Source organism: Strix uralensis, chromosome 1, assembly GCF_047716275.1.
Source record: "Strix uralensis isolate ZFMK-TIS-50842 chromosome 1, bStrUra1, whole genome shotgun sequence".
Classification (NCBI taxonomy): Eukaryota; Metazoa; Chordata; class Aves; order Strigiformes; family Strigidae; genus Strix; species Strix uralensis.
The window spans coordinates 47103900-47121204 of NC_133972.1; the positions used below are offsets into that span (position 1 = coordinate 47103900).

General features: G+C 37.6%; 1 protein-coding gene across 3 annotated transcripts in view; it reads right to left on the reverse strand.

Moving 5' to 3' along the window:
• The window catches only part of ZNF804B (zinc finger protein 804B), a 70949-nt gene that overhangs the window by 8916 nt on the left and 44728 nt on the right, over positions 1-17305 (reverse strand). For 2 of the 3 annotated variants that reach the window (XM_074864859.1, XM_074864867.1), the window contains exon 3: positions 1231-1361. In XM_074864859.1, coding sequence (XP_074720960.1) covers positions 1231-1361 — 131 coding nt within the window. Of the gene's footprint in view, positions 1-1230; positions 1362-2077; positions 2188-17305 lie in introns of those variants that run through there. The other variant, XM_074864876.1, reaches the window with a different exon arrangement.

A 17305-nucleotide genomic window follows, 5' to 3' on the forward strand; every position in this document is an offset into this window, starting at 1 on the left:
CTGGGACACAGTACTCAGGGACAATAACAAGTGTGTGTATGTGTGTGTATGTGTGTGTGTGGACTTTTGCTTAGAAAGGCTGACTTTCTGTCTTGCCTGAGCAACTAGGAATGCTACCCCTCCACCGAGATCACAGCCACCCCTGAACACATTAGTCATTACAAACAGGAATAGTGAGCACTGTCTTTCCAGGCTCTTTGTTAAGTATTACGGACTCATGGCTCTTTCTAAAAGCAAACCTGCTTTTTCCCTCCCAGTCTTGCTCTGGCTTTCCTATTATCACCGACCTTATCGGTCTATCTATCTGAGACTATATCTTCATGTGCTTGGGTATAAAGGCATCTTCCCCCAGGTGGTTACATTTCTTTCAGATTTGTATGAAAATGGAGTTGTAACCATAAAAGTGATACATTAGCACTAAACTGTTATATTTCAGCAGATTACTCAAAAGCAATTACATAGGCCAAAATGAGTGCATAATAAACTCCAAATGTTATTATTTCCAGGGTACAGTAAGAGCTTGATACAAATTTAAAAGGATGTCAGTTTAATTATCTACTTAACTCATTACGGTCATAGATTAACATAAACAATTGGTCTGGTGGCAATCTTTTCTAGTGAAGCATTCAGTGTCATTAAAGGAGATTTCTGAAATGTAAAGGCTTACTAGTGCAAACTTTCTATTGTATCTTGATATTCATCAATAGACATAACAGTACTGGGTAAACTTAACTCAGTTAATTACTTGTTTTTCATTCACATAATGATACTTCCATTACTCTACAGAGAAACTGTGAGAGTAATCTCAGTATACTAAAAGCAGTGAAAATGATTCACAGACTAAGTACTGATGCTTTAAAAGGTGTTTTTCCTGTCCCATTCACTTACTATCAAATGATAAGACAGTTATACTAATCTATTCAGGTCAGTTTGAATAAGGTAAAATGGTGATATTATAAAAACATCTTCAAACCACTCAGTTCAGAAGAGATGAGATTAACTAGCTACAGGAGAGAAAAACACAGGCCTTCAAATAGCAAGTAATTAATTCAGGGACTTTCAATTTTATGGTTTGCAGAACAGGAACATTTGGAGTTGGGGACAGCTGAAAACTGGTTACAGTATACACAATCTCTGCACATTACAGAGTGTAGGAGTAAAAATATGGAGATTTCTTCTGGGACTGAGGAAAGAGGGCATTAAAACATAATATAAATTTTAAATACTCGCCATTCTGACTGCTTCCGTAATTCTGCAAGCTGGTGGAGCCGCTTGAGTGCTTTTTCCTGTTTCTTCTCATCTTTCCATGACTTTGAAGCCACATTTCGAGCAAATTCCCTTTGTTTTAAATCTTTCAATCTCTGTGTGGAAAAAAAAAAAAAAAACAAAAAGAGAAGGGATTAAATATGTACACAGATGCAGTTCCTCTTACTCAATTTATTTACTTTTGGTGAAGTTAGTATGTAAATGGAGAGTAAAAATACACTTAAAATGCTATCATCCTAAGAAGAGATTGAAAATGCTATTTTTGCCTAACAAAACAACATGATTGGGCCATTGCTATTTAGCTGATATACACCTACATATGAATGATAGCTTTTCAGTTTCTTATGAATACACAAATCTTCTGTTGTGTACAAATGCATACACAAAACTAGATGCCATTTGATGTAGTTGCAATTTTCCTATTTAATTCAGTCTGTTGGAATTTAATCCATAGGCATATACTGGAATAAAGCTGAGCTTGTGTGTGTAATATATTTTATAGATCTCTATACTGGCAAATGTATGCATGGATGAGGATGAGAAGGCCAGAAAGGCAGTTGTTCAGGGAACTGGTGCACCACCAACCAGCAAGAACCATCCTGCTGCCTGGCACCTGTTGAAAGTTTAACCATCTTCATCAGAAATATTTACAGTCTGTCAAATCTGTATGTTTCTCCAGAAAGTTTCTATCAGCTCCAACATCTAGTACTTCACTGAACTATATTCTAAATCAGAACAGCTGCAAAGCCCTCTTTAGAGGTCTTAGGCTTCAGTTCCTTGAAAATAAATTGTTGCTCCACCTCATTTTTACCTTTTTCCTGTCTCCTTACATGCCCTCTCTCACTGTTCACTTGCCTCTTGCCAGGACAGTCATATAATGCTTCATTTCCTCAACCTCAATCCCTGCAATTTAGAGTAAAATGGATGAATATGTAAGACAATGTTGCTTTTGGTCCAAGAATCTTTTATAATAATATGTTAAAGCCAAAGCTGTAAAAGAAATCAGAGACTCTTCCCAGAACGAATCCACAGTTTCTATCACCTAAGTAATATTTACAAGAGTGTAGAGATATTTGAGCAGTAAAGAACCTATCCTCCATAGAAAAACATAGGTAGTCTTATTAGCATCTTCAATGTGAAGAAAGGGCAAAGAAACACATTTGAGAAATGTCCTTTAGTGCCACTTGGCTATGTTTTAGCTGTCACTGTGAGCTGTTCAGTATCACGCATAAAGCATTCACGAGGAAAAACAGAAACAGTTTCTATCTGTCAAGGAAACAAAGAACAATGTGAAAGCTAGTACTATGGAGCACAGGTACTGCAAAGCAATGCCATTTCACTTCTTTGACAGTTAGGATGATAATCAACAGAGCAAATGGACCAACACTAAAAATAGAAGTTCTAGCAGTATTTTTTGGTCTCTAATGGCATACAGCATGTGTCAAGGAAGTAGAGAAAAGAATAAAAAAATTGTAGGTAAGCATAGCGGAGGACTCATCAACTGGAGCTGAAATCCAAGAAATCAAAAGCATCTAGTCTGAGCAGAGAAAGGGTTCTCTCTGCACATCCCCTCATCAAAACAAAAAAAGCTGCACTGCTGGAGCTCCAGCTAGGAATTGTAATGAAATTTGTCAGCTATGTTGGATAGACCATGAGACTGCCTTCTGAACCTGCAAAGCAATGGTTTTCTTCACTAATAACCTGTGCCAAACTCCTGACAGGCACACAAATATTTTCTGCAGGTGGTGCACAACAGCATGCAACTGAGCAGGTACCCAAATGACAACCCTAAACTCAGCAGGTGTGCTTGAAAATTAACATCACTTTACATGGCAATTGCATTTTTCATGTAATTAGGTACTTAACTGGGCATCCAAATACAGGCATGTGTAATAAATTATGATTTATTTAATAGCAATCTTGTGTTCTGTCCTTCACCTCCTACAAATATCATTGCCATGGAGTTATATTTCATTTTTAAACTCATGTTCTATTATTTCTCTGGGTTTTGTGCACATGTGCACAAAACCATGTGTGTGGACATTGCCATATCTAAAAGTACCCCATCCCTTTTTTTATAAACACCCACACAGAATATTAAAAGACTAAAAAATGATATTCATTGTTATGGAAAGATTTACTTATACAACCAGGTCTGAGTCATGTTGGCTCATCTGTCTAAGACCCACTCAAAAATTGCTGAATCTTTTCTTTTGCTTCTGAACTCTGGTATGAATCACCAGGAGATCCAAACGAGCTAATGGAGCTGCATCTTCACTACCTACTTTTGCTAGACATGAAATAACAGCAGCCAAAGACCTGTGCTCTAGCCATTTCTGTCCATTCTTAATGTTGGATTGTTTTTTTAAAATTGTCACTTTACTGTGGCCAGTACTTGCTTTTCACTGACCTATGAGCATTTGTAGCATACTCACCACTGGCTCCATTTGCAGTACTGAGATTACTTTCTTTCCAGAGTTATGATCCTGATTTCTATTACTCCCTGTGCATGTGAATGTTTCTCTGGATTGCTATTCATCTGATCAAACTTAGATGCTTATAGTAATTGGTTAGATCTTCTTTACAACCACTGGAAAGAAATAAGCACTTTTAGGGACCTAATCAACACTTCTTATAGCAGCTGTCTAAAACAAGAGGGATAAAGTGAGATGTAAAACTACCTCTTTCTTTTCATTGCATGCAGAGGGTATTAAGGGTGGCTATCTTAATTACTAAGGGGTGTTCCTCGAAGAAGGTCACATGGTCAACAGCCCAGCTGAAGTGCCTCTACACCAATGCATGCAGCATGGGCAACAAACAGGAGGAGCTGGAAGCCACCATGCTGCTAGAAAGTTACGACCTGGTTGTGATTACTGAAACTTGGTGGGATGAATCCCATGACTGGAGTGTGGCTATCTATAGCTACAGGCTGTTCAGACGGACAGGCAGTGAAGGAGGGGTGGAGGGGTTGCCCTCTACATCAAGAAATGGATAGAGTGTGAAGAGCTGTCTCTGAAGTATAGCCGCGAGCAGGTTGAAAGCTTATGGGTAAGAATTAGAGACCAAGGCAACAAAGGGAATTTTGTGGTTGGTGTTTACTACAGGCTGCCTGATCAAGGGGAGCCTGTTGATGAAGCCTTCTTATTCCAGCTACAGGAGGTCTCGTGCTCGCAGGCTCTCTTCCTGCTGGGGGACTTCAACCACCCCAACATCTGCTGGAAAAGTAGTATTGCGAGCTGTAGGCAATCCAGGAGGCTCCTGGAATGCATTGAGGATAACTTCTTAAGCTAGGCAATAGACAGCCCTGCCAGAGGGGATGAAATAGGCAACAGACAGCCCTGCCAGAGGGGGTGAAATACTTGATTGACCTGTTGGTCACCAACACAAGTGAACCAATCAATGATGTCAAGCTTGGAGGCAACCTGGGCTGCAGTGATCATGCAATGATGGAGTTTGCAGTCCTGAGGGATATGGGTCAGGCAAAGAGTAAAGTCAGGACCCTGAATTTTAGGAAAGCAAAGTTCCAGCTCTTCAAGGAGTTAGTCAATAGGATCCCCTAGGAGACTGCCCTCAGGGACAAGAGAGCAAAACAGAGCTGGCAGATCTTTAAGGACACATTCCATAGAGCACAAGAGCTCTTGATCCCCAAATGTAAGAAATAAGGAAAGACAGACATGGCTGAGATGAGACCTGCTGGTCAAACTAAAGGGCACAAGGAAACGCACAGGCAGAGGAAGCATGGACAGGTATCCTCTGGAGTGTAGGGACACTGACCAGTTGTATAGGGATGGGGTGAGGAAGGCCAAGATGCAGCTGGAGCTGAACTTAGCAAGGGATGCAAAGAGTAATAACAAGGGCTTCTACAGGTATGTCAGCCAGAAAAGCAAGGTCAAAGAAAGCATATTCCCCTGATGAACAAGACTGGCAAACTGGAAACAATGAATGAGAAGGCAGCTGAGGTACTCAACAACTTTTTTGCCTCAGTCTTCACTGGCAAACTCTCTTCCCACACCTCTCGAGTGAATGAACCACAAGACAGGGACTGGGGACCAAAGTCCCTCACACTGCAAGAGATCAGGTTCGTGACCACCTGAGGAACCTGAACATACATAAGTCTATGGGACCTGATGAGATGCATTGCAGAGTCTTGAGGGAATTGGCTGATGTAGTTGTCAAGCCACTCTCCACGATATTTGAAAAGTCATGGCAGACAGGTGAAGTCCCTCATGACTGGAAAGAGGGAAACATTGCACTCATTTTTAAAAAGGGTAAAAAGGAGGACTCTGGGAACTACTGACCTGTCAGCCTCACTTCTATGCCTGTGAAGATCATGGAAGAGATCCTCCTAGAAGCTATGCTAAGGCACATGGAGGACAAGGAGGTGATTCAACACAGCCAGCACGGCTTCACCAAGAGCAAGTGTGTGACCAACCTAGTGGCCTTCTGTGATGGAGTGACTACATCAGAGAACGAGGGAAGAGCTACAGATGTCATCTATCTGGACTTCTGTAAGGCTTTTGACAGGGTCCCCCACAACATTTGAAAGATATGGATTTGATGGGTGGACTGTTTGGTGGATGAGGAATTGGCTGGATGGTCACATCCAGAGGGTAGTAGTCAATGGCTCACTGTCCAGATGGAGATCAGTGACAAATGGTGTTCCTTAGGGATCCGTTGACAAATGGTGTCCCTCAGAGGTCTGTACTGGGACCAGTACTGTTTAATGTCTTCATCAGTGACATAGACAGTGGGATTGAGTGTGCCCTCAGCAAGTTTGCAGGTGACACCAAGCTGAGTGGTGCGGTTGACACACCTGAGGGACAGGATGCCATCCAGAGGGACCTAGACAAGCTCAAGAATTGGACACATCTGAACCTCATGAGGTTCAACAAGGCCAAGTGCAAGGTCCTGTACATGGGTCAGGGCAACCCCTGGCATCAATACAGGCTGGGAGATGAAGGGATTGAGAGCATGCCTGAGGAGAAGGACTTGGGGGTACTGGTGGATGAAAATTGGGACATGAGCTGACAATGTGCACTTGCAGCCCAGAAAGCCAACTGTATCCTGGGCTGCATCAAGAGAAATGTGGCCAGCAGGTTGAGGGAGGTGACCCTGTGCCTCTACTCCACTCTGGTGAGACCTCACCTGGAGTACTGCATCCAGCTCTGGAGTCCTCCATACAAGAAGGGACATGGACCTGTTTGAGCGGGTCCAGAGTAGGGCCATGAAAATGATCAGAATGCTGGAACACCTCCCCTGCGAGGACAGTCTGAGAGATCTGGGGTTTTTAAGCCTGAAGAAGGCTCCAGGGAGACCTTATTGCAGTCTTTCAGTACTTAAAGGGGGCTTATAAGAAAGATGGGGACAAAATTTTTAGCAGTGCCTTTGCAATAGGACAAGGGGTAATGGTTTTAAACTAAAAGACGGTAGATCTAGACTTGGTATAAGAAAGAAATTTTTTATGATGAGGGTGGTGAGACACTGGAACAGGTTGCTCAGAGAGGTGGTAGAAGCCCCATCCCTGGAAACATTCAAGGTCAGGTTGGACAGGGCCCTCAGCAACCTGATCTAGATGAAGATGTCCCTGCTTATTGCAGGGGCTGTTAGACTAGATGACCTTTAAAGGTCCCTTCCAACCCAAACTATTCTATGATTCTACCTCAGACATAGAATTTTGACAGAGAGGAAATTGGTGATGTTGGTACATTTTCATTGTTACAGACAATATTCACGTCTACAGGTTGCATAAAAGTGTAGTTCTGGCACATGTAACAGAAAGAAAGTGAGGAAGACATCTGGTTTTTTGTTATAAATTGTTGACAAGAACACAGAGAAGGTTTTCATAATCTGCATTTCCCTGCCAGATTTGCCACCCCTCATTCTCCAGGGGATCTCTGGCTTTAGGAACCATTTTTTCTATATTGCTCTCTCATTCACTCTCTCTCAATTTGAAGACCATTGGAAGAGCATTATTTCTCCTTTTGAGCATTCTGCCAGGGGCCATGCTCATCCCATTATATAGATCTAACAGGAGATATTGGTATAACTACTTCAGATGCTGGGGCAAATAACTGTTGCTGCAAGTATACTGACAAGCAAATCCTTTTGTTATTCACAGTAGTGTAACTGCATTGATATAAATAGAAGGCAGCTCTGGGAAAAAATAAATTACATGCATTAAGTTAGAAAATGTCAGGTTAGTACGAATTAAGCAACTTCTTCCACTTATATTCAGACTTCTTTTTTTCCAGAATATCATTCACAATGCATTATCCAAAATACTCATCAATCTGTAAAGCATTGCAGCCCCAGGTAAAAATGTAGTATATACCACTGCTTTCTTCAGTCAGCATAAGGTATATGTCTCCTGTCATATTTAGAGAGCCTTCTCTGAGTCTAGGTCCATGAACCAACATGAGTGTTCAAGTGTCTGATTGGCTTTAAAGATTGATTTTCACTTTGCTGAAAAGCTCCTTAATTAAGTTCTAAACAAATCCACCATAGAAGCGTTAAATGAGGAAAAAAAGGAACATGGATTTTGGTAATTATTCTCTTGCCTGTAACCCTAACATTGGAACCAATTACATTATTTGTAAAATGAAGTCACATTGCAAACCATCAAATGAGAATGATAGTTACTAGAGAACATAATTAGACTTCATGTCTGAAGCTTACGCATTTCACTCTCTAAGTGAAAAAGAGAAAATAGCAACAAAGGAATTTGTTTATACTATGGTAAATAAAATCCTAAAAATAAATTGGAAAGGCTATTATATATAGGAATTAACCATGACATATGAAGCTCAAAAACTAGCTCATATATTTTCATTTGTTTTACCCATAAATAGCTACAGATCACTTTGAAGTGTGTGATAGTAATCAGTTTTTGGAGTAGCTTATGTTATAGACAATAACAGATTCAATATTGTTAGTGGGAGTGAATGGGAAGACAGAAAATATCCTGGTGTGACTGGGTTAGGGAATGAGATGACAGCAGGAGGGGGGAAAAGTCAGTCCTCAGACATGCTGTAAAGAATCCCTCTATCAGTGAATAAGATGTTTATCACAGATCCAACCAGAAGGGTAAATTTCAGATGGCTGTTTGCAGGGCTTGTTTTCACATTTCTTCATAGAAACTCCTGTTAAGTCTGTATAGAAAGACGGTCTGATCTAGTGCAATGGGTCTTCATGTCAGAAACCATCAAGACCTGCTAGTGTTTGCCCGTGCCTTTTCTGTGGGAGCTTCTTACTGTTCAACCAGATCTGCAAGTATTCCTGCTAACTAAACTGATTTAATCCATTGGTGGATGAAAGTATATCCATTTGTACTGCTCATGAGAATCCCCCAAGTAAAGTTAAAACAGATGGATTTCATGGGGGGCATTTCCATAGGGGAGAGGACAGAACAGGCACTTTGTGGCAGCAGCTCACTTGTCTGAAGGTGTGAGCTGTTTGTGGATCCATCATATGCTCCACTTGACCACCCATGATTATATCAATTCCAATGAACTTATTGTCATATGCTCCAACAAGCTGGCTGCACACTGCATAACTTGGTTAGATACATTTGGTGCCACTTCGGAATACAGAGTAATTTACCTGGTAAAAGCAACAAATTTGAATGATAGGAAACTTGGGGCAGGGACTGTATCTTCACTGCATGTCCATACACTTCCTCACTCATTGGGGTGTTGGGGTCTCTTTCTTAGCCAGAGAAAAAACATCATCTCATATATTTTATTTATTTTTCCTTCTATTTAAGCAGCTTAAAGAGAAGAAACTGCTATTACAGACCCTGTGCAAGACTAGTTCCTTTCAAAAATTTCAGTACTTCTTGTAATCTTATTTAAAAAATATTTAAGCCTTTTCCACACCTTCTTGAAACCTGTCTCACCACTTTGTTTTAATTTGTTCGAACAGGCAGAATACAAAATCACCTACATTTTAAGGAAAAAAACTGAGTCTGAATTATTCAAGAATTCCACAGGCGAGTGCAAAGCCTGGACTAAAACTTTCTTCAATGTCGTCATCAGCCTTTCAGAGTAACAAAAATGATGGTAGAAATGACTGTACATAGATTTTACATAGCACTTTCCACAGACAAATCTCAGGCTTCTTATGAAACATGTATCTCTATCATGATGTCATTTTACAAATAAAGAAATGAAGGCAAAGAGAGATGGAGTGACTTCTGAAAAGAGCTGGGAGGAGGCTGAATAAGCAATTACAAATATATGTTTAATTACCACATCTAACTTTTTGTAAGCCTATTGAAACAAGAGGAAAGATGCCAGACATCTGAATTAAGCCTAAATTTGATTTACCTGTATAATCAGTTGGTTCTTGATAACTATGGTAATGCTGAGGGAACAACAATAAAGCATAAAGGGTAAACCTATTACAAACCTATCGTGCTGCATCCATAGTTTTACATAAAGGAAAGTTGAATCAGCAGACCACTACACAGTGACTTGGAAGTGCTGTACCAGAGAACAAGCTCATCACCAAAAAGAGTCATTTTAATTTGTATTTGAGATAAATGTAGTGTTCTTTATAGGCACCGTTCACTGCACTTTAGATGAAAAGGTAGGGTCAGGGCAAATAGTGGAAAATAGTATGTGCATGAAGGATATTAAATGCAGCTAGAAGCAGAAACCTCATCAAATATCTCAGGGAAGTAAAATATTGCTTTTTCTAATAGGATGTAATAGCAGTCCATAAAAAGCATTTTAGGTTGTTTGGGGTTTTTTATTTAGCCAAAACCAAAATATTCTTTCTTTTGTATTTGCTTAAAGTAGACTGATCTCTTCTGGAGTGGGAGAGCTAAAGGTATCCAGGAATCTAGCAGCAATACTATAACAAAATGCCTGCTCAAAGTAAAGGAGGTTTAATAAATGACATTTCTTTGCAGTTTTTATCAATAAGAAAAGGCCACAAAGGACTTCTGTAATCACCTGATCAAAACTTTTCCATATCGCAAGACAGAAGACATCCTGATTTGCTATGTTTTAACAGATAAATTGATAACATCAAGTTACTTTGACAAGATCTATTTTACATAAACCACTTTAAAAGAAATTAATTACATTATCATTCTTTAATACTTTATGGAGTCCTGTATCAGTCATGCCAGTATTTTCACTGGCACTAATGTCAGGATGACAGATTTTCTTGTTTATTCTTTTTAAATCATAGCATGGCATTATCTAGCTTCTAACTTGATGCATCTTCCTCTAGTGCTCTGAGACTTATTAAAAATTAACATTAATGATTAGGAGAATTTATGGCCATCTCTTTCTTAATTCTTAAATGTTGGTCACTGAACCTGCTGATACAAAAATATTTAGCTCTAGATTATGTTGGTTAATATCTTTCTTAGCTATTGGTAGAGTGGTACTTCACAATCATCATAAACTTCATAGATGTGACTAAGTAATCTGGCTTTGCCCCAAGTATAGAATGGAAATCTGTATTGAATAGTCCTTTTTACATCATTGCTAACAAGTAATTCATTTCTATTTGGAGCAGAAGATTCTTTATGTCCTCAATATACTTTCAGAAATCTTCTTGCCCTCATCTCTGATGACTGCAGATTTTCCTTTTGCCCTTTTTACTTCCTCCATCATTTTTTTCCAATTTCTTCACTTCTGATTTATGATCTTTACCATCCATTTTTCCTTTCTCTCCTTTATTATAAATTTAAGCCACAGAGAATCGACTTTCCTTCTAAATGAGATAAACTGTTTATAACCTATTTGGTCTTTTCCAGTTGTGGGATTTGGGTTCTTAAACCATCTGCCAAGTGCTTTTTAAAACTTCCTAGGTTTCTCTCACATCTTTCCATTTCAATTCCTCCTCCCAGTCCATTTGGCAAGCTTATTCACCTTTATGAAAGTAGATTCCTTAAAGAAGTGTATGTTACAGTTTGTTATTTATAAAATGTATGCAAATATTTTATTTGCATTTACTAAATACAATCGCTTGGCTTTTTAAATTTCCTGTATGCCTGTGTTGATTGTCATAATGTTAATAATGTATAGATTAAAGATCAGCCTTTTAGAGACCCATAATGTGGAGGAAGTATTTTTGTGCTATTCTTGACAGAAGGGAGGCCCACGGAGGCAGCAAATTCAGATGGATAATCTGTTAATTTTAATTTCTTCATGCATGGGATGGGATTGGAGTAGCAGTTTATGTTCCAGTCTGTGGTTTATTTACAGAAGGAGATGAACAGATGTCCCATTTTTTTCCAGGGTAATTCACTCCTGCAAAAGCCTGGTTTAGCCTTTGATTATCTGAGACAATCTTCTGAGAATACATCTCAGTAAATTATACTGATTAAAAAGGTTATTTTGATTATATCTTTTTTCTTTTATTTAATTCTTTTCCAGATCTGTCTCATGTTATTAATATGTGTTGTCTCCTTTAACTTTGGTGTCCTTTTTTCCCTCTACTTGACTTATCCATCTCTCTTCACAGCTCTGCAGCATTTCCCTCTGAAATAACAAAAGCAATAAGGTGCTTCCTAAGCAAATTCAGTGTGTCATGGAAAAAGATGACCAAACTGTGCAGAGTGAATGATGTCCTAATTTTCCAGTTTATAAAGGCAAAGATACTTTGGCCTATCTAGCACCCTTTTTATTGCCACATACATAAAATATTATTTATTTGCAATTTCTTATTTGTATTTGGTCCCCTTGAACATACTGCTGTTGCAACCTGCAGTGCCTGAGGCTTTTACTAAGAGAAGAGAGGGAGCCAAGAAAGAAAGCACATGGTCAAGATATGCAGTTCAGCCCACTGGTGTGTACCATATCATGGAGCTGCAACTTGGCACCCTTCAGTTGTGATTCCATAATTTAAAAATGTTAATACTGTGCTAGAAACTTCTCCCTGGAAAGGGGGTGGAAATGAGCATGATGTACTTTTACAACCATAATCCCTAACTACTTCTCTTATCCCCTTGTATGTTGTGAAGCTATGGGAGGTAACATTCAATGTCCCCCTCTCTGCTCCAGACTATGTCTGTTTGTATTCACCCTTACATCAAATGATGCTATAAACACACATCTAGTTTTTCATGTAGACATGGAAATTTTTAATATTATAAAGCTGATCTATCACTCACTGCTTCTGAAATACTTTATGTCACTTGTCAAATTCTTTCCTGTCACTTGACACAATCAACCTTTTAAGCAAGCTTTACTCTACTACTCCCTCCCAGGAAACTTTTATTCTTGTAAAATTTGAAGTTGATCTTTTATTTATACTGTGACTTCTTATTCTGGTAATCCATACTTTCCTACACCCTTGAATTTTAATTATTTCTTGCAAAAAAAGAAAGATTGTGAGTTTATGTACTCAAACGGAACAGCAATCCCCTTAAAATATGCACCAACACGGGTACAATATAGTGATAGTGACTTTAGATTCTTTGGACTAGGTGAGTTAAAACAATACTGAAAATTATTCTGGAGACAAGGAGAAGTAGGGCAACTGGATCATAAGTTATATTTTTAATTTCTAAAAAAATATTCCATCGTTTTTCCAGGTATTATTAGTTTAGCTTTTAGAAAGACCTTGTGCAAAAATAAATAAGGAATAATATAAAAAATTGTGTTAGTTTCATTGAAATAAAAGAAAATTGCTATAACAATTATTGTACAGTTCTCATGTGCTCCACGTTCAGATTAGGCTATGACTTGCTGTTTTGCATGTGTACAGGTCCAATTTATGATTATTTTCAAATTGCAGGCCAGAATCTTCATTTTCTTTTTTAAGTTGTGCTAAATTCCAAAATAGAAAGGAAATCAGAATCTGACATGGGCTATTGAGAGCTATAGTTATGTCAATGAATTGAATGTTTGGTGTAACCCAGGCTGAAATGATATAAAAGTAATACAGAACTCAGAAAAGATGGTCATTAGGGGCTGATGAGAAGTCTGAATTTTGCTTTGTAGTAAAGAACAAGATGAGATTAATCTGAATATCCTGGGTTCCTTTTAAAAGGTAAACATTACATTGTACCTTTTAGGCATTATTTTTGTATTCAAATATTGGTAACTATGTGATTTAATAAATTGTACTGTTTTACCTCTAAACATGATATTACTTTACCCAATAATTTCTCAACTAATTATGATTTGATATTCACAAAATCAGATCCTTATCTAAGACTGAAGATCCAGGGCAGTTCGGAATACAAGCAAGAGGTTATATCGCTTCTGCTGGATATGATTTAGTACCTTTCCAAATCCCACAGATCCTAAATGGATAGTGTAAATACAGAGCAATGGAATGTGACTGCACTCGCACTTTTAAACATCAGTATTTAAGCATCTGTTTTGAAGAAAGCAGTGCTAAGAATCCATCAACATGCTAAGGGCTGAAAACAAGCAGAGAAATACTAACTACAAGCATAAAGTATCCTACAGAGTTCCAGGGGGTTTCTGTCAACAACTCTGTACTTACAGACTTGTTTAAAGAACAAGAATTTCTGCTCTGCAGGAAATTTTGACATTTGGGATTTCTTTACTTTTTAGTCTTACTGGGAGAAGTAAAATTTTGAAAACTTAATAAAAAAATGAAAATTTCTAGTGTTTCCATGTGACTTGATGTCAATGCATCTAAACAGGGATGAAACATAATGCCTTAAAGTTATAATTTTCATAATTTCTTTTTCTCAAGAATAGTAAATATGTGTGCACATGTTTACAATTAATATTTTAAAAGTATTTTTAAGTACTTTACAATAATTTTTAAAGTATTTTCTTAAAGTAACACTGTTGAAGCTAAGTATTTCAATCTTTATGAACCATTTCAACCTGACTGAAACTAAATTATGTAACCCTTTCAAATGAAAAATGGTTTTGATCTTCCCACATTCCTGCAAAACCATTGTACTATGATAATAGCATTTCCTGATAAACAAGTGTTTAGCTGTCAATTTTTTTGTCCAGGAAATGTTTGGGTTTTTACTGTTCCATCACCTGTGATAATATATTTGTTTGGCGGTGTACATGAATGTCATCCACATTTCCCTAGATATTCCCTTACAATTTAATCTGAGAAGGTGCTCAAAGAGCCCTCATCTTTTTAATGGCTCCTGATGGAGCCTAATTATTATGAAACTGCAAAAGCTGTGAAATGATAATTAGTCTGGGTTACCTTCTTTATTTTTCCCTTAGAGACATGTTAAAAGATGTTAATTAATGCTTTTAACTAAGTAAGGATAATAAATGACTAATCTCAGCATTTTTATTGTTGTCTTGGTGATGCACAGATATGTTTCTGGTTTTCTTTTAAATATTTGTTTCTGCTATGAATGCCCCTTAAAGATGTACAAGGCACATTGTACAGTTCCTCAAACACAAACAGAGTTGATTAGCGTGACTTTAAAGCTCCACAGGAATCAATTGCTCAGCTACAGTCTTGTGCAGTAATTACTGCATGGAAGATGCAGACAGTAAAAAATGAACAGAACTATAACAGATGCAGATTCCAGACAGATGTTCATAGCGCCAGGTATACTTTGTGGATGCCAATGGGACTAGAAGAATTATTATTTTTCCAGAGGAGGGAAAGATATGAGCAAGAGAGCACTGTTCAAAAGTTATGCAGAAGCCAACAGAAACATTTTTTCTGTGAACATTTGAGGGTACAACATTTTGCTAACAAACCTAATTGCCCAGTATTTCCAAAAAGCTGACTATGGCACAGAATTGTCCCAGGTAAGATATGTACAGATGTTTTGTAACAACAGGTTCCTTAATCTGGTTGAATAGTACCTTACTCTACAAGCCATTCCACAAATATGAATTAAAGTACTTGTGAACAGACAGTAATCAAAGACATAGCATCTGGCAGAGCTTTGCTCTCTATCACCTCATTTGAAGCAAGATGTGTAGAGCCTGACCTTAAGATGACATCAGTTATTCCAGATCTACTGATTTTATGAAAAAAATTAATGTGCAAAGTATGTGGCCTATAAGCAATATTACCTAATGTTTGCCAGTCTTTTGAAGCTGGCACATGAAATATAATATATGTCTGTGTTCAGTCTTGCCCAGTTCTTAGTAGTTCATGGTGAACAGACATTTTTGCATGAACAGTAACATTTTGCATAGAAGTAGGTAGAAAACATGCTGTATATTCTGTTTCTTCTGTCCCTATACTGGCATTTAAATAATGGAAAAGACATCTGTATACAGACACTTCAAAAAAGGAAAGCAACACCCAATATAATTTATCTATCTTATTCATTAAACAATACAGGTGCAACTCCAGCATGAGTACCCTAAAGGTTAAATGAAAATGGGAATAAAAATTTAAACATAAATATTTAGGTTCTCCATATCTATCCCATTTTCTTAAGTAATATCCCATGTACTGCATGTATTATCATTTTAGAACTGAGAACCAAAGAGGAATATATTGATTTTAATCACTCCTTTTTACACAGTATGAAAAAGAAGTATGACTGGCTCAAAACCACTTCTTATTTGAACAGAATATTTCAGAAAGTCTTTTGTTTCAAAATTTATTGAATTTACATTGTAAATACCATGTTAAATGAGTCATATTGGAATGTTTTAATTAATTTGGTTTTGAGAATTTTTTCCTTATCCATATTTGAAATGGAAGCAATGTTTGAAATAATGGGAAATTATTTGAACCAGAGATGTTGAGTTTCAACCAGATTTACCACGTTTAGTCTAGATATAATTAGATAAGAATACGTTTCTTCATGTTTTGAGTGGGGAATTATTGTACAAAATTAAACCTTAAACTGATATTTTGGGGCAGAATTTCATATTTGTCTGTAGTTCGGCATCATCTTTTTTTTACAAATCTAATCCTTCAGATTCCTTGCTTGTTTGAATCCACTACACTGCATCAACCATTCCTCCTCCTTGAAAAATTGGTTGTAAAACTTTAGTAATTAAAAAGTGTACCCTCTGAGAAGAATGGAAAGGACAATAACACAGGCATTAATGAAGAGCAGTTCCTCTAACTGACATTCTGGTTATTGCTATGTCTTAAATGCCAAAATCTGATAATACACTTCTGTAATTCCTTATATAATGAAATGCTTAAGAAATATCTTACAGCCATTGGACCATCATTAACAACTATGAAATTAGGTGTCCCATGGGTTTTTTTCCAATTTAAAGAGGGTTAAATTGCTAATTTACATGTTAATTAACATTCATTCTAAAGAACACCAAATGTAATTCCATAGCATCTAACATTTAACAATTTAGCTTATCAAGACATTAAATTTCAAAGAAGCTCTGCATTATTTGCAAGAAGTTTTTTTGAGGGCTAATGATTAAAGGAATCTCATTATTCTAAGCAACATGCAATTTAAAAAGGATGAATACTGCCAATTTATTTACTTTATCACTGAGTAATAAGAAAGCAGCGAGCTTTGGCAGGGTAGCAGGTTCAGCAGTTCTTAATAAGGCCCACTGATTTGTACAGATTGGTAAATTTTAAATAAAGACACTTCTTTGGAATCTGTTGCCTCGAGTCACACCCAATCACCGGAGCATGCTCAGTGGTATTTGATAATGTTGCTTCTGCTGCTCCAGAGCTACTCTGGTACATGCACTTGCTGTAGAGTGCAACTGAAGCATCTCTGTGTAGCACAGCTATAAATACATAACATTTAAGAAAATATTAGAATAATAATACATAACATTAAGAAAATATTGCATCAATATTATAAACTATATGGGCTGCCCAGGGAGGTGGTGGAGTCCCCATCCCTGGAGGTGTTCAAGAGGCGGGTTGACATGGCACTTGGGCATATGGTGTAGTTGGGATCTGTCAGTGCTAAGTTAACGGTTGGACTAGATGATCTTCAAGGTCCTTTCCAACCTAGATGATTATGTGATTCTGTGAACTAAGCATTCACTTTAAGATCATTTCAAACTGGCAAAATAAATGTTCTTAGTACAGTGATGCCACAAAATTATCATCTCGTTTACATCCTGCTTTTGCTCATATGCTGTACACTACTCCTTGGCTTCAATGC